Raw genomic sequence first — 23,039 nt, forward strand, 5'->3', positions numbered from 1 at the left:
ATACTTATATATATATAATTATATATATATAAGTATATATGTATATATGTATATATATATAAAATGATTGGTTGAATGATCTCTGTCCCCCATCTCTACTAAATGATAAATTGCATTGTATCCTTAGCATAATACCTGGCACATGATAGGCACTCAATAAATGTTTAGTTAAATGATATAATGTATGGTGATTAACATAACAATAAAAATAAAAAAAATAAATGTTTAGTTAATAAATTTTTTTTTTAATGGCCTGTATCATTGCTAGCATATTTCCTCATCAGTCACATTGACTTATGCATAGTTTGGATTAAATGAATACATAAATCTCAAATTGTGACATAGGCACTCGATAACTTTTTATTGAAGAAATGAAATAAGTTGTCACAGAACTAGCATTGCAGTCATAATCACTATTAAACTACTATCTTTACTGCTATCTTTGTGATGAACACTATCTCAACTTTCAAATGTAATGCATTTTTTTAAATTATTATGTTAATCACCATACATTACATCATTAGTTTTTGATGTAGTGTTCCATGATTCATTGTTCGCATATAACACCCAGTGCTCCATTCAGTACCTGCCCTCTTTAATACCCATGACCAGGCTAACCCATCCCCCCACCCCCTCCCCTCTAGAACCCTCAGTTTGTTTCTCAGAGTCCATAGTCTCTCATGGTTCGTCTCCCCCTCCGATTTCCCCCGCTTCATTCTTCCCCTCCTGCTATCTTCTTCTTCTTCTTCTTTTTTTTTTAAACATATAATGTATTATTTGTTTCAGAGGTACAGGTCTGTGATTCATCAGTCTTAGACAATTCACAGCACTCACCATGGCACATACCCTCCCCAATGTCTATCACCCAGCCACCTCATCCCTCCCACCCCCCCACCACTCCAGCAACCCTCAGTTTGTTTCCTGAGATTAAGAATTCCTCATATCAGTGAGATCATATGATACATATCTTTCTCTGTTTGACTTATTTCGCTCAGCATAATACCCTCCAGTTCCATCCACGTCGTTGCAAATGGCAAGATTTCATTCCCTTTGATGGCTGCATAATATTCATTATATATATGTACCACATCTTCTTTATCCATTCATCTGCTGATGGACATCTTGGCTCTTTCCACAGTTTGGCTATTGTGGACATTGCTGCTATAAACATTAGGGTGCATGTACCCCTTCGGATTACTATATTTGTATCTTTGGGGTAAATACCCAGTAGTGCAATTGCTGGATCATATGGTAGCTCTATTTTCAACTTTTTGAGGAACCTCCATACTGTTTTCCAGAGTGGCTGCACCAGCTTGCATTCCCACCAACGGTGTAGGAGGGTTCCCCTTTCTCCGCATCCCCGCCAACATCTGTCATTTCCTGACTTGTTAATTTTAGCCATTCTGACTAGTGTGAGGTGATATCTCATTGAGGTTTTGATTTGGATTTCCCCGATGCCAAGCGGTGTTGAGCACTTTTTCATGTGTCTGTTGGCCATTTGGATGTCTTCTTTGGAAAAATGTCTGTTCACGTCTTCTGCCCATTTCTTCATTGGATCATGTGTTCTTTGGGTGTTGAGTTTAAGAAGTTCTTTATAGAGTTTGGATAGTAGCCCTTTATCTGATATGTCATTTGCAAATATCTTCTCCCATTCTGTCGGTTGTCTTTTGGTTTTGTTGACTGTTTCTTTTGCTGTGCAAAAGCTTTTTATCTTGGTGAAGTCCCAAGAGTTCATTTTTGCCCTTGCTTCCCTTGCCTTTGGCAATGTTTCTACAAAGAAGTTGCTGTGGCTGAGGTCGAAGAGGTTGCTGCCTGTGTTCTCCTTTAGGATTTTGATGGACTCCTGTCTCACATTGAGGTCTTTCAATCATTTGGAGTCTATTTTTGTGTGTGGTGTAAGGAAATGGTCCAGTTTCATTCTTCTGCATGTGGCTATCCAATTTTCCCAACACCATTTGTTGAAAAGACTGTCTTTTTTCCATTGGACATTCTTTCCTGCTTTGTCAAAGACTAGTTGACCATAGAGTTGAGGGTCCATTTCTGGGCTTTCTATTCTGTTCCATTGATCTATGTGTCTGTTTTTGTGCCAGTACCATACTGTCTTGATGATGACAGCTTTGTAATAGAGCTGGAAGTCTGGAATTGTGATGCCACCAGCTTTGCTTTTCTTTTTCAACATTCCTCTGGCTATGCGGGGTCTTTTCTGGTTCCATACAAATTTTAGGATTATTTGTTCCATTTCTTTGAAAAAAGTGGATGGTATTTTGATAGGGATTGCATTGAATGTGTAGATTGCTCTAGGTAGCATTGACATCTTCACAATATTTGTTCTTCCAATCCATGAGCTTGGAACATTTTTCCATTTCTTTGTGTCTTCCTCAATTTCTTTCATGAGTATTTTATAGTTTTTTGGGTACAGACTCTTTGCCTCTTTGGTTAGATTTATTCCTAGTTATCTTATGGTTTTGGGTGCAATTATAAATGGGATTGACTCCTTAATTTCTCTTTCTTCTGTCTTGTTGTTGGTGTATAGGAATGCCACTGATTTCTGTGCACTGATTTTATATCCTGCCACTTTACTGAATTTCTGTATGAGTTCTAGCATTTTTGGGGTGGAGTCTTTTGGGTTTTCCACATAAAGTATCATATCATCTGCAAACAGTGAGAGTTTGACTTCTTCTTTGCCAGTTCAGAAGCCTTTTATTTCTTTTTGTTGTCTGATTGCTGTGGCCAGGACTTCTAATACTATGTTGAATAGCAGTGGTGATAGTGGACATCCCTGCCGCGTTCCTGACCTTAGGGGGAAAGCTCTCAGTTTTTCCCCATTGAGAATGATATTTACTGTGGGTTTTTCATAGATGGCTTTTATGATATTGAGGTATGTACCCTCTGTCCCTATACTCTGAAGAGTTTTGATCAAGAAAGGATGCTGTACTTTGTCAAATGCTTTTTCTGCATCTATTGAGAGGATCATATGGTTCTTGTTCTTTCTTTTATTAATGGATTGTATCACATTGATTGATTTGCGGATGTTGAACCAACCTTGCAGCCCAGGGATAAATCCCACTTGGTCGTGGTGAATAATCCTTAAAATGGACTGTTGGATCCTATTGGCTAATATTTTGGTGAGAATTTTTGCATCCATGTTCATCAGGGATATTGGTCTGTAATTCTCCTTTTTGATGGGGTCTTTGTCTGGTTTGGGGATCAAGGTAATGGTGGCCTCATAAAATGAGTTTGGAAGTTTTCCTTCCATTTCTATTTTTTGGAACAGTTTCAGAAGAATAGATATTAATTCTTCTTGAAATGTTTGGTAGAATTCCCCGGGGAAGCCATCTGGCCCTGGGCTCTTGTTTGTTGGGAGATTTTTGATGACTGCTTCAATTTCCTTAGTGGTTATAGGTCTGTTCAGGTTTCCTATTTCTTCCTGGTTCAGTTTTGGTAGTTGATACATCTCTAGGAATGCATCCATTTCTTCCAGGTTATCTAATTTGCTAGCATATAGTCGCTTGTAATATGTTCTTATAATTGTTTATATTTCTTTGGTGTTGGTTGTGATCTCTCCTCTTTCATTCATAATTTTGTTGATTTGGGTCATTTCTCTTTTCTTTTTGATAAGTCTGGCCAGGGGTTTATCAATCTTCTTAATTCTTTCAAAGAATCAGCTCCTAGTTTCGTTGATCTGTTCTACTGTTCTTTTGGTTTCTATTTCATTGCTTTCTGCTCTGATCTTTATTATTTCTCTTCTCCTGCTGGGTTTAGGCTTTATTTGCTGTTCTTTCTCCAGCTCCTTTAGGTGTAGGGTTAGGTTGTGTATTTGAGACCTTTCTTGTTTCTTGAGAAAGGCTTGTATTGCTATATACTTTCCTCTTAGGATTGCCTTTGCTGCATCCCAAAGATTTTGAACAGTAGTGTTTTCATTTTCATTTGTTTCCATGAATTTTTAAAATTCTTCTTTAATTTCCTCATTGACCCATTCATTCTTTAGTAGGATGCTCTTTAGCCTCCTTGTATTTGAGTTCTTTCTGACTTTCCTCTTGTGATTGAGTTCTAGTTTCAAAGCATTGTGGTCTGAAAATATGCAGGGAATGATCTTTTGGTACCAGTTGAGACCTGATTTGTGACCCAGGACGTGATCAATTCTGGAGAATGTTCCATTAGCATTAGAGAAGAATGTTTATTCTGTTGCTTTGGGATGGAATGTTCTGAATATATCAGTGAAGTCCATTTGGTTCAGAGTGTCATTTGAAGTCTTTATTTCCTTGTTGATCTTTTGCTTAGATGATCTGTCCATTTCAGTGAGGGTGGTGTTAAAGTTCCCTACTATTATTGTATTGTTGTCGATGTGTTTCTTTGCTTTTGTTATTAATTGGCTTATATAATTGGCTGCTCTCATGTTAGGGGCATAGATATTTACAATTGTTAGATCTTCTTGTTGAATAGACCCTTTAAGTAGGATATAGTGTCCTTCCTCATCTCTTATTACAGTCTTTGGTTTAAAATCTAATTTGTCTGATATAAGGATTGCCACCCCAGCTTTCTTTTGGTGTCCATTAGCATGGTAAGTGGTTTTCCACCCCCTCACTTTCAATCTAGGGTTTTCTTTGGGTCTAAAATGAGTCTCTTGCAGACAGCATATCGATGGGTCTTGTTTTTTAATCCAATCTGATAGCCTGTGTCTTTTGATTGGGGCATTTAGCCCATTTACATTCAGGGTAACTATTGAAAGGTATGAATTTAGTGCCATTGTATTGCCTGTAAGGTGACTGTTACTGTATATTGTCTGTGTTCCTTTCTGGTCTATATTGCTTTTAGGCTCTCTCTTTGCTTAGAGGACCCCTTTCAATATTTCTTGTAGGGCTGGTTTCGTGTTTGCAAATTCCTTTAGTTTTTGTTTGTCTGGAAGCTTTTTATCTCTCTTTCAATTTTCAATGACAGCCTAGCTGGATATAGTATTCTTGGCTGCACATTTTTCTCATTTAGTGCTCTGAATATATCATGCCAGTCCTTTCTGGCCTGCCATGTCTCTGTGGATAGGTCTGTTGCCAATCTAAAGTTTCTACCATTGTAGGTTACAGATCTCTCGTCCCGAGCTGCTTTCAGGATTTTCTCTTTGTCTCTGAGACTCGTTTTACTATTAGATATTGGGGTGCTGACCTATTTTTATTGATTTTGAGAGGGGTTCTCTGTGCTTCCTGGATTTTGATGCCTGTTTCCTTCCCCCATTAGGGAAGTTCTCTGCTATAATTTGCTCCAATATACCTTCTGCCCCTCTCTCTCTTTCTTCTTCTTCTGGGATCCTAATTATTTTAATGTTGTTTCATCTTATGGTATCACTTATCTCTCGAATTCTGCCCCGATCCAGTAGTTGTTTATGTCTCTTTTTCTCAGCTTCTTTATTTTCCATCATTTGGTCTTCGATATCACTAATTCTCTCTTCTGCCTCATTTATCCTAGCAGTTAGAGCCTCCATTTTTTATTGTACCTCATTAATAGCCTTTTTTATTTTGACTTGTTTAGATTTTAGTTGTTTTATTTCTCCAGAAAGCGTTTCTCTAATAACTTCCATGCTTTTTTCAAGCCTAGCTAGTGTCTTTAAAATCATCATTCTGAACTCTAGTTCCAACATCTTACTAATGTCTGTATTGATTAGGTCCCTGGTAGTCGGTACTGCCTCTTGTTCTTTTTGTTGAGGTGATTTTTTCCGTCTTGTCATTTTGTCTTCCAGAAAGTTGCCGCTTTTCTGTTCAGAGGATTGTTGCTATTCTTTTCTTCGATCTCCTGTTGAGGTCATAGGTGTTCAGAATGGTTTGATCCCTATCCAGCTGAATTCCTAGGACCAGACGAAATCCAGGTCTCCTACTCCTCTGCCATCTTAGTCCTCCCCCCCAGTTCTGTCCTGTAATTTCATTTTTTAAAAAAATTTCAACTGGTGATATTTTGGACATTGTGCCGATGCACTGGAGAATGTGAGTATCTTATAAGGCAATCTCACTGCTGTGTATAACCATAGAAGAAGCAGAAAAATGGAATTTATCTTCCTCTTTATCTTCATTTGCTCTTCTTTATTTCATTATTTTCTTCCTCATCCTGAGTATTTTCCAGGCTCTCCGTGTGATGATGAAATGAACTTGAAAATATAGAAACTATGATAGAATGTGATAGTGCTGTGGTGGATGTTGGTTCCAAGTCAGTGAAACTAATTCTCCATGGGAGGTAAGGGGCAGGAAAGGGACATGGGTTGGATTAGATTAAAGAGATGCTATGAATGACCAGGGTTTAGAAGAGTAAGCGTACGTTTTCAAGAGGGTAGATGGAGGGTTAGGTCTAAAATTATTCTCCCTTAAGGGAGTCTGCTTCAGTCTTTCTCTTAAGTGGCTTCTGCTCTATGCCATGCTCAATGATCCCATGTTTCCTCTGTTAAATATTAATCTTCAATATTATTAGTAAGAAGATAGCACAGCAGCATTATTCACAGTAGCTAAAAGGTGAAGACAACCCACGTGTCCATCAGCTAATGAATGGATTAACAAAAATGTAGTATACACATATTAGTATTCAGCCTTAAAAGAAATGAAATTCTGACACATGCTATGGCATGGATGAACCTTAAACATTATGCTAAGTGAAATAAGCTGGACACAAAATGACAAATATTCTATGATTCTTCTTATATGAAGTACCTAGAATAGGCAAATTCATAAGAGACATAAGTAGCACAGAGATTGCCGGGGCTTAGAGGAGAGAGGGATGGGAATTATTGTTTAATAGGCACAGAGCTTGTATTTGGGATGATGGGAAAATTCTGGAAATAGATATTGGTGATGGCTGCACAACATTGTGAATGTACCTAATGCCACTGAATTATACCTTAAAAATGGTTAAAATGATAAATACTATGTTAAATATATTTTACCACAATAAAAAATGACAACAACAAAAACACCCCCAAGAAGATAGCTCTTCAAAGAAAAGGCAAGAAGTGGAGACCTCCCTCTTCTCCTATCTCTGCTCCATAGCTCGGAGTGGAAGAAAGGGCTACTGGAGATGCACACTAGCTATAAGATTGCAGAGGAAGATTCCTTAGTGGGAGGATGAGTGACATTTAGTACCAATGGGTGTAGACTTCTTTATGTGCTTTGTTAAACTTGTTTTAAACAATCTTAGTCTGAATATGCTGTATTAATGTAAAAAAATGTTTTATTTATTTATTTGAGAGAGAGAGAGAGAGAGTACAAGCAGGGGGAGAAGCAGATTCCAGGGTTTGATCCTAGGACCCTGGGATCATGACTTGAACCAAAGGCAGATGCTTAACCGACTGAGCCACCCAGGTGCCCCTAGAGTAAAATCTTGATGATATGAGTATCTCCTGTTGTTCAGCTCTTACTCCATGGTACCTTGAGCCCTTGAGAAAAAAAAAACTTTGCACATAGGCTCTCTCGTTTAATGTCTACAAAATGTATATGAAGCTGATACTCTCGTTATATCCACTTTTTTTTTTCCTGACAAAAATGTTATACTTCTACTAAGTGGGGACCATTCATTTTCTTACACTGCTCATACCTCTGGTTTGGTGGTGCGTTCATTGTTGCTGTTCCCCAAAGCAATTTTCAGGGGTTTTTTTCCCCTGGAAAAACAGGCTAGCAAACAAGTAAGCATGGACTGGTGCTTTGCTGTTCATGTCATTCATGCAAATCATTCTCTACTACTCCCAGTTACTGGTATCTCTCCTTGTTGCTATTCTTCATTAAATGATGACTAAGTGGATGTGTTCTCTATTTTTTGCACCCCCCCCCTTATCCTGGTGCAAGACTTCAGGATTTATGCGAATAACCCATTGAACACTCTGTGTTTTCATATTCTTGATTTTTTTCTCCCAAGATCCCTACCTCATTTACCCATTCCCATGATATATCCTTGAACTTCTCTGGAGATCACTGTTTTTGTCTCCCAGCATCTGTGCTTCACCTCTTATGCATACTCCTAGCATATTTGATAATGAGATTCTGCTCATGTCTCAGTCTTCTGCTTAAAATCTTCATGATTTCCACTTCCCACTGTCCTTTAACATGACCTAAAACATCTCCTATGGTTCCTGCTTATACACCAGGCTTAGTTCCTGAGTACTACATCCCCAAATTTCATGATTCTTTCAAGTCATTGACAGTACCAAGCTCCCTTCCCTCTTGCCTCAGGGTTTTTGTATCCTTAGCTTACCCCCACAGCTCCTTTCACTCTTAACCCATTCTTCTGGTCACTAACTTGATTTAGGGGGGCTTTCCTGCATTCTCCAGAATGAGAAGTTTCTCTTGTTACATGCTTGACATCCTGTAGTTTTAATTTATAGTACTTATAACCGTTATTAGGTTTCTGTGATCACATGATCACCATCCCATGAGCCATGATGACAAGGATTGTTTATCATATTGCTTGCTTTGTTTAACATCTAGTAGAGTATATGGATTTGGTTGATATTTAATACTTACTGAATGAATGAATGAATGAATAAATGAGGCTTCTCACCAACTATGAATGAAATACATTGTTGCCTGGATAAATGAAAAAAATGTGCAATTGAAACATCATTCCAAAGGAGAATGTGGCCACTGGGGTGGACTGTAGCTGCTTTAGCAGAGATGTGGCCTAGGGAAGGTTCTGTTTGGTAATGGGGAGATATGATAGAGGAGGTCTTAGCCATCTCAGTGGGAACTTGCTTGGATGGACTGTCTGAGAATCAGTATCTATCCCATACTTGTTATGGTATTGGAGTTGATATCCATGGACCTATTGCAATTTCTCAGAAGAGAAACAGAGTGCTTAATTCACTTTAGAAAGGTGGTGTTTGTCTTAGATTGGATCCTCTAGAAACAGATACTGAGGCAAAGATTTGCATGCAGGAAGCTTATTGTGAAATATACTTGGGAATGACTCCTGTCAGGGAGTGAGGGAAGCAGGATGGAAAAGAGGAAGAAGTTAAACTATGATCTAGTTACCCCAAATGCCTGTGCTGCTTCCATGGGGGTGCTTTTGAGCTGAAATCTCAGTGTTGTTTCAAAAGAGAAAGGTTCAGGTCTTTGTATTTGCACTTAATGAGTCATTGGGTGAGAGCTTCACTCAGAAAGGAAAACTAATCATGGGTGAGTCAACTCTCTTTGTCCAAGGGAGATGACTCAATAATGAGCTTTTAGCAGCCAATACTCTCAGCAGATGGAGGAATGAACAAGTTTCACCACAGAGTCCACTGAAGAATTTATTGCTCTGAGTTTGACCTGTGAGAATGAGAAATCTGAGCTTACAGAGAAATATGAGCTTTCCTAGCTCACTGAGCATGCAGCTTCCTATGACAGTCATCAAGGTAGACAGGCTTAGAGGTGATGACCAACACTGGACAGACATGAACCACCTGGTCAGGTGCAGGTGCCACTTCCTGCTCTGCCTCTCTGCCTAACCAGCTATCCCTGGGGCAGTGGACTTAGCTCTGTGGGCCTCCAGCCAATCTGGATGCTAACTTTAGCCCTGACCAAAGGTGTCTGTGTGTCCTCTGGGACCTGTCAATTGGTAATAACATCTTGTCTGCTCAGTGTCTTATTCACAGTCACTGGACCTACCTTTGGGAAGTATCAAGAATGGACTTATCTTTCATGGTAGGATTACAAAACTGGTATAAATTTGTGCATTATTTATAGAATAACCTATATATCAGGACTTTATACATATCATTTAATTAATATTTGTAATAAACCAGTAAGATTTACATTATTTGCTCTACTATCAGGTGAGGCAATCTACACTCAGAGAGTTTAAGTATCCCACCATGGTTTCATTTGTTGAATATGAAGGGGACAGAATTTAAGCATAATTGTCTGCCTACAAAGCTTATGTTTATCCCCTGTACTGTGAAGCCTTTACCAGCTAGTTTATAATTATGAAATTTAATGAGAAATTATGAGCTTGGGCGCCTGGGTGGCTCAGTTGGTTAAGCGACTGCCTTCGGCTCAGGTCATGATCCTGGAGTCCCTGGATCGAGCCCCGCATCGGGCTCCCTGCTCGGCAGGGAGTCTGCTTCTCCCTCTGACCCTCTCCCCTCTCATGTGCTCTCTCTCAAATAAATAAATAAAATCTTAAAAAAAAAAGAAATTATGAACTTTACTTGAGACAAACCATTAAGGCACTGAAAGGATTTCTATAATTAGATAAAACAGAAATTGTGGATGAACAAAAAAAGATCACAAAATAAAGTGCTCTTAACATGATTAATGTGGTTCAACAGCTAATGAGTCCTTCTAAGAGACAGTAACCAGTGGACTCTGAATTTTGAAGGATGAGAAAGACCAAGTCCAGATAAAAGAGAAGGAAGAAAGAATACACAAAAGGCACATGTAAAATAAGTTGCTGCACTCATATAATTACAAGAACATTGGAATAGTTCAAGCAAGACATATATGTGGAAATTTGTTAAGTATAAGTCAAAGTAATACAAAAGATAGCCTTTGAAAGCCTTGTTTACTAGTCTTGAATGTGTAATTTTATTCCATGGATTAAATGGACTAACAGATTTTAATCTTAGAAGTGACATGATGACATGTGAATTTTAGATGTATTTTATAATCCTCTGCCTTAAGAATGCACAGTGGATAGGAAGGGGTTAATGGAAAAGCCAGAAAGATCTAAGGAAATAATCCAGGTGATAGAAATTAGGCGTGTGCACTAGGCAGTGACACTGGGGGGTGAAAAGGATGAGTGGGTCAAAAGGGGCTAAACTGCAGTCAATAAGAACTGGTAACGAGTAAAAGGGAGGAGAGATAAGAATGAGTAAGGATCATTTCAAATTTCTACACTTGGTTGGATAGGTACAAATTGTGATTTAACTCAAAAAAAATATGAGCATGAAGGAGTTAGAGTGGATTTGGGAAGAATAGGCAAGTTAATTCAGTCTTGAACCATCGAGCATCGGTATAGATATTTAGGTATAGATAAACGCAAAATGGATCTGGGTTTCAGAAAGGTATTTAACTCAGAAACCTAGATTGGAAGAAATTAAAGTATATAATTGGTTAAAATATTAATAAATGGATGAAATCAATCAGAGATAATGTACAGAACAGGGAAGGGAGGAGAGAATGGAACCCTGGAATCAAAAACATATAAGAGAGAGGTAGACGGAGAAAGTGGTGGGATGGGAGACATAGGCTGCTGTGCTTTGGAAACTGAGGGAGAATACTTTAAAAGAGATCAGATTGATTTACAGTGAGGGGATACAGAGGATCCTTTCAAGTGGACATTCCAAGTGAGAAGTAATTGAATGGTAGAGTTTAACATCTCTCTAAAAGCAGCATGTTTACTCTTATCTGTAAATGAAACTAGACCTATTGCAATTCAGACATGTGGATGTCTCACCTTAAAGACATTATCTCGAGAAAAGGGGCTTCTCTTCTTTGTATCTCACTTTATTTGCTTGTGTTTCACTTTCAGCTTCTTTCTTCTCATGAAGATGGGATGGTAGCCAGATCTAGACACTGGGATAACCCACCAGGAATGGAGAGATCATGATTTTGGTTTCTTTTCTCTCTTCTGTGTGCAAGCCATTGACAATGGCCCTTAGTAATTCTAGCTGGAGGCCACTCCATCCTTTTTTCCTGATGGGCATCCCGGATTTGGAGGAAAGCCAGCACTGGATAGCATTGCCACTGTGTGTCCTTTATCTCCTTGCTGTAATGGGCAATGTCAGCATCATCTTCATCATCTGGACTGACCCATCCTTGCACCAGCCTATGTACCTCTTTCTGGCCATGCTATCTGGCATTGACCTGGTGCTGGCCTCCTCCACTGCACCTAAAACCCTTGCAGTGCTCCTGGTTCATGCCCATGAGATTGGGTACACTGTCTGCCTGATCCAGATGTTCTTCATCCATGCTTTCTCTTCCATGGAGTCAGGTGTACTTGTGGCCATGGCTCTGGATTGCTATGGAGCCATTTGTCACCCTCTGCACCATTCTACCATCTTGCATCCAGGGATCATAGGGCGCATTGGGCTGGCAGTGCTGGTATGGGGGTTGGTCCTTCTCCTCCCCTTCCCTATCCTGTTGCAGAGACTCATCTTCTGCCAGGCCACCATCATAGGCCATGCCTATTGTGAACATATGGCTGTGGTAAAACTTGCCTGCTCAGAAACCACAGTGAACCGAGCTTATGGGTTGGCAGTGGCCCTGCTTGTGGTTGGGCTAGATGTTGTGGCCATTGGTATTTCCTATGCCCTCATCCTCCAGACTGTGTTGAAGGTACCAGGGGGTGAGGCCCAACTTAAGGCCTTTAGCACATGTGGGTCTCATATTTGTGTCATCCTGATCTTCTATGTTCCTGGAATATTCTCCTTCCTCACTCATCGCTTTGGCCACCATGTACCCCATCATGTTCATGTTCTTCTGGCCACCCTCTACCTCCTTGTGCCACCTGCACTCAGTCCTCTTGTCTATGGGATGAAGACTCGGCAGATCCGCCAGTGAGTACTTAGGGTTGTCTCCCTAAAAGGATAGATCTGAACACATCCCAGTTATTTTCTTCTGAGACACCTGCCAAATGTACTGCCAGGAGGCCCAGGCTAGTCTAGGCTATGTGGATAGAGACCATTCCACAGTGAGGAGTTCTTCCAGTCCTCCTAGTCTCATGGCAAAAAATATACCTGGGAAATTGGCTTCATCAGTAAATGGGTTACTTAGATAGCAGGATTTGTGATTATTTTTACCATCCTTTTTTTGCACTTGATCCCAGTATTTCTCTACTCCTTGTGATATGGGACTTGGAGATAAGATCAATAGATGATACCTCTGGATATGCCATTTTTTTCCTGCCTTCACCCAATGACTGTGGATCGTCATCTAGTAAAGGAGTGGGAAGTCCCAACCTTTGCATGGTTTTAGTTTTAGAGTGTCTTCAAACCTTTAAAATTCCGTGAGCTCTAGGTCTCTGGGTTCCCTTGTAGTAAGAGAATGTCTCTCAAAGCATTTGAGATGTCCACTATGTGAGAAAACACCTTTTATTACAATATGGGTGTTACTCATTTATTTATTTATTTATTTATTTTTAAATTTTTTTTTTTAAAGATTTTATTTATTTATTTGAGAGAGAGAGAATGAGAGACAGAGAGCATGAGAAGGAGGAAGGTCAGAGGGAGAAGCAGACTCCCTGCTGAGCAGGGAGCCCGATGTGGGACTCGATCCCGGGACTCCAGGATCATGACCTGAGCCGAAGGCAGTCGCTTAACCAACTGAGCCACCCAGGCGCCCAGGTGTTACTCATTTATTTAAAATAGACCTAAGTGGGTCAGGTAATGTAATAGGCTCTAGGAATAATGTTATGATTCTTATTTTCAAAATATAAATTTATGTGTATATAGTGGATTTCTTTTTTAAAAAGGTCTATTTGGATTTTGGATTTATTATATTTTAATTTATTTATGTGTTTTGCTTAGGATAAAGAGGGAATAAGACCCAGTATTGAACATATGTATATTTTTAAGTATTAACTAACAAAACAAAAGTAACCATGTAATTGTTATGATCTAATAAGCATAATATTTGCTAGTCTGGTGTTGGTAAATTTTTATTGAATTTATAAATTATTATTATATTTATTAATAAATATAGAACTAGTTATGCCACTTGAAAAAAGAATTTCTCTTTCTGAAATGTGGATATGGAGAGTGATGTCAATTAGATCCTCCCCATTTCTAGTAACATGAACTGGGTAAAGCTTATAAGAGGATTGTCACAATTGGTATATTGCATCCTGTTTGTTGGATGTTGCCCTAAAATCCTAAAAAGTAGTACATTTTGTTCAGCCCTAGAAGAAGAAAGTCACTGTTGCCTTGCTGTAGGGTGCTCTGGTGTTGAGAGGGTCCTAACCACTCAATAGTGGTTAAAAGAGGAGAATGGATGGGTTAGTGTTCCAGTTTCTTCTTTCTTGGTAAATTTTTCTCCTAATAAATAATTTTCAGGTACATAGTCAGTATGAAGTCTTCAGTTTGGTTGGCACACATGGGTGAATTAGGGAGGAGTCATGTGAGCTCTTATTGCAGGAGCAATTACACATTCTCACCACCTTGGTTGTAGGCCTAGGACTTGAACTCTGGTGAGTTGTCTTGGGGAAGCCCAGGATGTGGTGTATGTTGTATCACATCCATGGGAAAACTGTCTTGGCCCTAGAGCTACTTAGTTTAGGTAGGTTATTCAAAGCACGTTTTGTTCTCTCCTCCCATTTATACCACTTGCTGATGCTTGGGATGTGGGTATGATGGTGGGATCCGAAGAGCTTCCTTGGATCACAAGATGGAAAAGTGTGCTGAAGCTGGCAGAGCAACACTGTAGAAGAACCTGTGTCCCTGAAGCTGTCTGGGCCACCAACCCTGACTTAAACCTGGGACACAAGCTTGTATCTGGGTTAAGCCACTATGTTTTGGGGGAATCTTTTTGCAGCTGACTAACCTATAGCCTAAGGAGTAGATGTTTTTCATCTCAGATCATCTAGGTGGGATATGTCTTCTGCCTGAAGGTTGTCTTTTAGAATTTCCTTTTGAAAAGGTTTTCAGTTCTTGCTTGTCTAAAAATCTGTTTATTTTACTCTCATTCAAATTTACTATCAGAAAATGTTTATGTCATTTTCTTACTGTTTTATTTTCTACTGTGACTATAGTTATCCCATATATCCTGTTTCATTCCTAGCAGTGTTTATTTGTGCCTTCCCTGATTTCCTTGCTTATCCATGTTAAACATTTATCAATAGTATGAAAATATTTAAATGTTTAAACTTATATCCATTTAACTTAATGTTAGCACTGGCTTTTTAGCTTTAACTTTTCTTGTCTCATTTTGCACAGAGAGGACTGTATGACCCAGCTGCTCTGGCAATACAAGAACAATTCCCTCATCAATTCACTAAAGGATTCCTTTCAATTTCTGTTATCAGTTCTTATGATTCTAAACTTGGATTATTTCCTGAATCTCTTAATAAGAACATTTCTCACATCTGCATCAAGCTTTAACTTTCCCCAGTCCTTTCCCTAACTTATAGTTCTACCCTCCACACATACATACCTACATCAGTTTATAGATTTCCTCATTCTGGTTTTTCTATAAAGCCAATGCAGTCAATTTATAAATTCCAGAAGTATTTGAAAGTATACGACCCAATCCTAGAACATTTCCCCATATTCTAGAAATTTTATTGAATTATTATTTTTATAACTCTTTAGTCATTAGATTTCAAACTATATTACAAAGCTAATAGTTTTGTAATAGTGATAATAATAGTTATGATAGTAATTAAAACAATATGGTATTAGCATAAAAGCTGACACACAGATCAGTGGACCCAAATAGAGTCCCCAGAAATACACTCATGCATATATGGACAATTTAATTAGGACAAAGCAACTACAAATATGCAGTGGGAGAAGGATTATCTCCTCAATATATAGTGTTGGGAAAACTGGATATCCATATGCAGAAGAATGAAATTGGACCTAATCTTACGCCATACACAATAATCAACTCAAAATGGATTAAAGACATGAATGTAAGACCTGAAACCATAAACCTCTTCAAAGGAGACATAGGAGGTAAACTTTTTGACATTTGTCTTCTTAATGATATTTTTGGATTTGATATCATAAGAAAACACATCAAAGACCAAAATAAACAAGTGGTAGAACATCAAACTATGAAGCTTCTGCATAGCACGGAAACCATCAACAAAGTGAAAGAGCAACTATGGAACTGGAGAAAATATTTGCACACCATATATCTGAAAAGGGATTAATATCCAAATTATATGAAGATCTTGCACAAGTTAATAGCATAAAACCAAACAGTCCAATTAAAAATGGGCAGAGGAACTGAACATTTTTCCATAAAAGATGTACAAATGGCCAACAGGTGCATGAAAAGGTGTTCAACATAACTGGTCATCAGGGAAATGCAAATCAAAACCACAATGAGGTATCACTTATCTGTTAGAATGGCTATCATCAAGAAGACAAGAGATAAAAAGTGGTGGTGAGAATGTGGAGAAAAGGAAACTTTAAAAAAAAAAGATTTTATTTATTTATTTGTCAGAGAGAGAGAGAGCACAAGCAGGGGGAGCAGCAAAAGGAGAGGGAGAAACAGGCTTCCTGCTGAGCAAGGAGCCTGATGCAGGACTTGATCCCAGAACTCTTGGATCATGACCTGAGCTGAAGACAGATGCTTAACCAACTGAGCCACCCAGGTGGCCCAGAAAAGGAAACTCTTGTGGACTCTTAATGGGAATTGGTAAATTGGTTAATGGCTATTGTAAATTGGTGCAGCGACTATGGAAAGCACCATAGAGGTTCCTCAAACCTGTAAAAGTAGAACTACCATATGATTCAGCAATCCCACTTCTAGGAATATATCCAAAGGAAATGAAATCCATATCTCAAAGAGATATCTGCATCCCTAGGTTCATTGCAGCATAATTTACAATAGCAAGACATGGAAATAGCCTAAGTGTTCCTCAACAGATGAATGAATAACAGATGAATGAATAACAAACTGTGGTATATATATATAGTGTGTGTGTGTGTGTATATGTAGTATATAGGTTATATATTTATATATATATGGAATATATACATATATTCCACAATACCACACACACACACACACACACACTAGAATATTATTCATCCATAAAAAAGGAAATCCAGTCATTTGCAACAACATGGATGGACCTTGAGAGCATTATAGCTAAGTGAAGTAAGTCAGAGAAAGATAAGTAGTATATGTAAAATCTTTTTTTTTTAAAGATTTTATTTATTTATTTGAGAGAGAGAGAATGAGAGACAGAGAGCATGAGAGGGAGGAGGGTCAGAGGGAGAAGCAGACTCCCTGCCAAGCAGGGAGCCCGATGCGGGACTCGATCCCGGGACTCCAGGATCATGACCTGAGCCGAAGGCAGTCGCTTAACCAACTGAGCCACCCAGGCGCCCCAGTATATGTAAAATCTTAAAACAAAAACAAACTCATGGAAACAGAGAACAAATTGGTGGTTTCAATAGGCAGGGTATGGGAGTGGGATGGGAGAAATGGGTGAAGGTGGTGAAAGGTACAAACTTCCAGTTATAAGATAAATAACTTTTGAAGATGTAAAAAAAAAAAAAGGTAACTTTGAGAGACAGAAGTAAATCATGTTGTCAGTCTAGCATCTTGAATCAAAACTATTATAACTATAGCTAAATTTTGTGATTTTACTTTGTTGTATATATCCCATGCTAGACTAGAATCCAAGAAGGCAGGAGTCTTATATATTTCATTTACTTCTCAATGCCAAGCGTCTGACTTACTCCTCAGCACAACAAACATCCTCAATAATTATTTGTGATACTAGATTCAGTTAATACACAAACTTGATATAGTGAGTGCTCTCTTTTTCTTTTTATTAAATTTTAATGTGATTTTCTGTTTAGGACTAGTGGAACAGATTTTCCATCCAAGATTAGCTGCTCCTCACCTGAGAGAGACAGGGTGCCTCCCTGAGAGTAGGAAGCTCAGGAGTGCTGTTGGAGATTGAAAGTGCAGATTTCTCACTGTTTATCCCCTCTGCATTCACAGCAGTAGAGAATGCCCACAAGGAATTAAAGAGGGAGTAGAGTGAAAATAGAACCTAGGAAATTGCATATGCATGGCTCTCTGGTAAGTCGTGATTGGAAAATGAAGTTGGGATCTGAAGACAAAGAGGAGGCCATCAATTTAATTCCCTTAATTTTAGGTCTTAAAACCGCAACCCACTCCCTTTCTGTGCCCAGATATGGTGAGATTTTGTTTGAAAATTTGGTTACAATACAAATACTCAGTAATTTGTAAGGAGAATTTGGAGCTATAGCAGAATGTAAAACAGTATGGAGGTTCCTCAAAAAGTTTAAAATAGAACTACCCTATGACCCAGCAATTGCACTACTAGGTATTTACACACAGGATACAAAAATACTGATTTGAAGGGGCATATGCACCCTGATGTTTATAGCAGCATTATCAAAAGTAGCCAAATTATGGAAGGAGCTCAAATGTCCATTGACTGATTAATGGATAAAGAAGATGTGGTATATATATAATCAAATATTACTCAGCCATCAAAAAAATGAAATCTTGGCATTTGCAATGACATGGATGTATGCTAAGTGAAACAAGTCAGAGAATGACAAATACCATATGATTTCACTCATATGTGGAATTTAAGAAAAACACAGGTGAATATGGAGGAGGGGGAAAAAGGGAGTGAGGCAAACCATAAGAGACTCTTAACTAAGGAGAAAAAACAGGGTTGATGGAGGAGAGGTGGGTGGGGGATGGGCTAGGTGGGTGATGGGTATTAAGGAGGGCACTTATTGTCATGAGCACTAGGTGTTATATATAAGTGATGAATCACTAAATTCTACTCCTGAAACCAATATTACACTATATGTTAGCTAACTAGAATTTCGATAAAAATTTGAAAAAAAATGCAAAAAGAATGGTTGTTTTTCAGATTTATTTCTGTGAAATTGATCATAGGCTCTTATCCAGGTGAGTTTATGATACTTAGATACAAAGCAAAATAGAGTCCACTACTATACTTACAGATCCTCCAGACAGGCAGTGAAACAGAGAGAACATATTTCCTACGTTTGAGATGCATTAACCCCACCAGTGCTCCCAACCATCTCTGCTCAATTGTATTAGTGATCCTTCTTCCTGTATGGAAAAACAAACAAGGGAGAGGAGAGGGGGAAAGATAGAGCTGAAGTTTCACTCCTATTATTTCCCTCTTGTGGTGAGAGGAGCAAAATCCTTCCTCTGTGGAAGTGGAGTAGAAGAAGTAAAGTTCTTCCCTAATAGGCTGCAGATGGCTCCTTTCACATTCTTTGGGTAAGACTGATAATGTTACATGGGGGTTGGAAAATGTGGGGAGGTGGAGGACACTCTTTTTGTGTTGGGTCATAAATTATGTCTTAATAAATTTTGAGAGAATAAAAACTTAAGAGTATATTCTCTAACCAACATAATTATATTGGAAACCAATAAAAATAGGGTGTCATGAAAAGCTCCAAACACTTGGAAATTAAATAACACACATCTAAATAACTTATGGCTTAAATAAGAAATTACAGAGAATGTAAGAAAATATTTCAAACTAATTGATAATGACATATAGTAAAAGGGGTGGAATGCAAGTAAAGAGAAATTAGAGGAAAAATTATACTTTTAAATGCTTATATTAGAAATATTTAGTATAAATTTTCTAAGTTGACAAGAATTCAGAAAAAGAAAAATAAATTAAGCCTAAGGTAAATAAAAGTAAGGAATTAATTAAGATAAAAGTAGGATGAATAAAATAGAGAATAAAGAAAATCAAGAAATCTTAAAGTCGATTATTTGGAAAGATCAATAAAATCAACAAAGACCTAATAACACTTACCAAGGACAAACAGAAAATGGGATGATATCATCAAGATGGTAACAGAAGTTGCCCGACGTTAGTCCCCTTCACAAGAAGACCAATTAGCAGCTATCCATAGATAAGACATTACTGTGAAAATCCCATAACCACGGAGGGAGGCTGTAGCATCCTCCTGGACCACAGAGACCCAGAAAAACTGCATTAGAAGAGTAAGAGGAGAGGTTTCACTTTGCCTGCTTTGCCTCTCTCCCAGGACAGCACAGCATTGCACTGAAAGGTCCTATCCAGTTTCTCCAGTGAGAAAGGAGAGCCTCGTATGGACATCCAGCCCCACCAACATTGCAGGGTGCTTTCTGGGAGGCCTACTCAGGTCTTGCCTCATAGGGATCACGAGTTAATCTGCATGGCTTGAGCACTGGGAATGATATAGGGATGGAAAACAGGGCTAGGGCTTTATTACCACAACCAGTGTTCAAATGCTGGAGAACAGCCTTCCTGCTGTAGTAGAACCTGAGTTCTTAGCCTGTGGTTCACCCCATCTGTGGAGCTGAGCTCATGGATCTATCTGGCCAGTGAGCTCAGTTGGCAGTTCTGCCTGATTTGAGTTCCCAGCCAATAGGCATTACCAGCCTTGGAGTCTATTCTATGATGCCATCCAGGCAGGGAAACAAATTCACAGCCCCACTCACTGTTGAGCATAGTCTCTGGTTGTGCTTGACCAGGAAGCCTTGTCCTGGTCAAACGATAAAAAATGATTTTCAAAGAATGATAAAATAATAAAGTGAGAAAAAAGTGATAAGAAACACTCCACCCTAAACAAACTGAAAACCAGCAACCCTGTGCAACTGTTGAGCATAGCCTCTAGCCTGCATAACCTAACAGTGACCCTGGATCTTGTCTAACCTTGGAGCCTAGCCTACAACTCAGTCAGCCTAAGTTCTGGCCTGATTGTTGAACACAGTCCGTGGCCTTGCCTATGCAGAGAGCCCAGCCAGTAACCCTGCCTAATCAAAGAACATATAGCCTGTGGACCTACTCAACCAGGAAGCCTGGACAGTGGCTCCACCTGACCACAATAGCAAGCCTTTTGCCACTGTTGCTACCAGCTGTCCTGTTCAATACCCCAAGCTGAGCTGAATAACAAACCTGTAGAGTACGGAAAGGAGACTGCTTACTCCAATGCACAGATAGCAATGCAAGGATACGAGGGTGCCAAAGATTCAGGTAAACACAACACCACCAAAGGAATCTAATAAAACTACAATAAGAAAATGGTGATGTAGGAATTGTCTTACATGGAATTCAGAATAATCCTTTTAAAGAAGTTCAGTGAACTACAAGAACACATAGACATACAACCAAATAAAACTAGGTTAACAATGCATGAACAAAATGAGAATATTAGCAAAGAAATATTAGCAAAGAAATGATTAAAAAAAACTAAACAGAGTCTTTTCTTCACTTTTCTTCCTTTTTCTTCTTGTTTGGTAAAGGAGAAAAAAAAAACACAAAATGAATCTGACTGGTTTTACCTTAATTTCTCATCACAAACCCCCAAGAGATATTCGACAATGTCTGTGACTGAATAATCACTCACTCAGAAAAGTTGTTCTTCCTTTCTTTTTTTTTTTTGCCTTTCACTTTTTTTTATTATTATGTTCAATTAGCCAACATAGTTGGCTAACAAAAACATTAGTTTTTGATGTAGTGTTCAGTGATTCATTAGTTGCATGGAACACCCAGTGCTCATCACAACACATGCCCTCCTTAATACCTATCACCTGGTTACCCCGTCCCCCCACCCGCCTCCCTTTTGTAACCCTCAGTTTGTTTCCTGGAGTCCAGAGTCACTCATGGTTTGTCTCCCTTTCTGATTTCTTCCCATTCAGTGTTCCCTCCCTTCCCCTATGGTCCTCTGCACTATTCCTTATATTCCACATATGAGTACAACCATATGATAATTGTCTTTCTCTGTCTGACTTATTTCACTTAGCATAATACCCTCCAGTTACATCCATGTTGATGCAAATGGTAAGTACTCAACCTTTCTGATGAATGAGTAATATTTCATTGTATATATGAACCACATCTTTATCCATTCATCTGTTGAAGGGCATCTCAGCTCTTTCCACAGTTTGGCTATTGTGGACATTGCTGCTATGAACATTGGGGTGCATGTGCCCCTTCTTTTCCCTACATCTGTATCTTTGGGTTGAATACTTAGTAGTGCAATTGCTGGGTCATAGGGTAGCACTTTTTTTTTTAAGATTTTACTTATTTATTTGACAGAGAGATAACGAGAGCAGGAACACAAGCAGGGGGAGTGGGAGAGGGAGAAGCTTTCTGCCCAGCAGGGAGCCTGACGTGGGGCTCAATTCCAGGATCCTGGGATCATGACCTGAGCTGAAGGCAGATGCTTAACAACTGAGCCACCCAGGCACCCTGGGTAGCTCTATTTTTGATGTCTTGAGGAACCTCCATACTGTTTTCCAGAGTGGCTGTACCAGCTTGCATTCCTACCAACAGTGTAAGAGGTTTCCCCTTTCTCCACATCCTCACCAAAATTTGTTGTTCCCTGTCTTGTTAATTTTTGCCTTTCTAACTGGTGTAAGGTGGTACCTCATTGTGATTTTGATTTGTATTTCCTTGGTGGCTAGTGATGTTGAACATTTTTTCATGTGTCTGTTAGCCATTTGTATGTCTTCTTTGGAGAAATGTCTGTTCACGTGTTCTGCCCATTCTTTGACTGGATTATTTGTTCTTTGGGTGTTGAGTTTGAGAAGTTCTTTATAGATTTTGGATATCAGACCTTTATCTGTAACGTCATTTGCAAATATCTTCTCCCATTCTGTGGGTTGCCTCTTAGGTTTGTTGACTATTTCCTTTGCTGAGCAGAAGCTTTTTATCTTGGTGAAGTCCCAAAAGTTCATTTTTGGTTTTGCTTCCCTTGCCTTTAGAGACGTGTCTTGAAATAGAAACTAGAGGAACAGTAGAACAGATCAATGAAACTAGAAGCTGGTTCTTTGAAAGAATTAATAAGATCGATAAACCACTGTCCAGACTTATCAAAAAAAAAAAAGAGGGGTGCCTGGGTGGCTCATTCAGTTAAGCATCTGCCTTCAGCTCAGGTCATGATCCCGGGATCCTGGGATCTAGCCATGCATCAGGATCTCTGCTTGGTGGGGAGCCTGCTTCTCCCTCTGCTCCTCCCCTCTGCTCTGTCTCTGTCTCTGTCTCTGTCAAATAAATAAATATTAAAAAAAAAGAAAAGAGAAAGGACCCAAATTAATAAAATCGTGAATGAAAGGGGAGAAATCATGACTAATACCAAGGAAATAGGGACAATTACTAGAAATTATTACCAGCAGCTATCTGCCAACAAACTAGGCAACCTGGAAGAAATGGATGCATTCCTGGATACTTATAAACTACTAAGACTGAAACAGGAAGAAACAGACAATCTGAACAGACCAATAACCAGAAGGAAATTGAAACAGTAATCAGAAATGTCCCAAAAAACAAGAGTCCAGGGCCAGATGGCTTCCCAGGGGAATTCTACCAAACATTTAAAGAAGGAATCATACCTATTC

The 23,039-nt window shown here is 38.9% G+C and overlaps 1 protein-coding gene across 1 annotated transcript; it reads left to right on the forward strand.

Moving 5' to 3' along the window:
• The first annotated feature begins 11,546 nt into the window (after positions 1-11,546).
• Positions 11,547-12,503, forward strand: LOC110576506 (olfactory receptor 52L1-like). The gene has a single exon (XM_021685692.1). The coding sequence runs from the start codon at positions 11,547-11,549 to the stop codon at positions 12,501-12,503; it is 957 nt and encodes a 318-aa protein (XP_021541367.1).
• The last annotated feature ends 10,536 nt before the right edge of the window (positions 12,504-23,039 follow it).

Source organism: Neomonachus schauinslandi, chromosome 11, assembly GCF_002201575.2.
Source record: "Neomonachus schauinslandi chromosome 11, ASM220157v2, whole genome shotgun sequence".
Taxonomy (NCBI): Eukaryota; Metazoa; Chordata; class Mammalia; order Carnivora; family Phocidae; genus Neomonachus; species Neomonachus schauinslandi.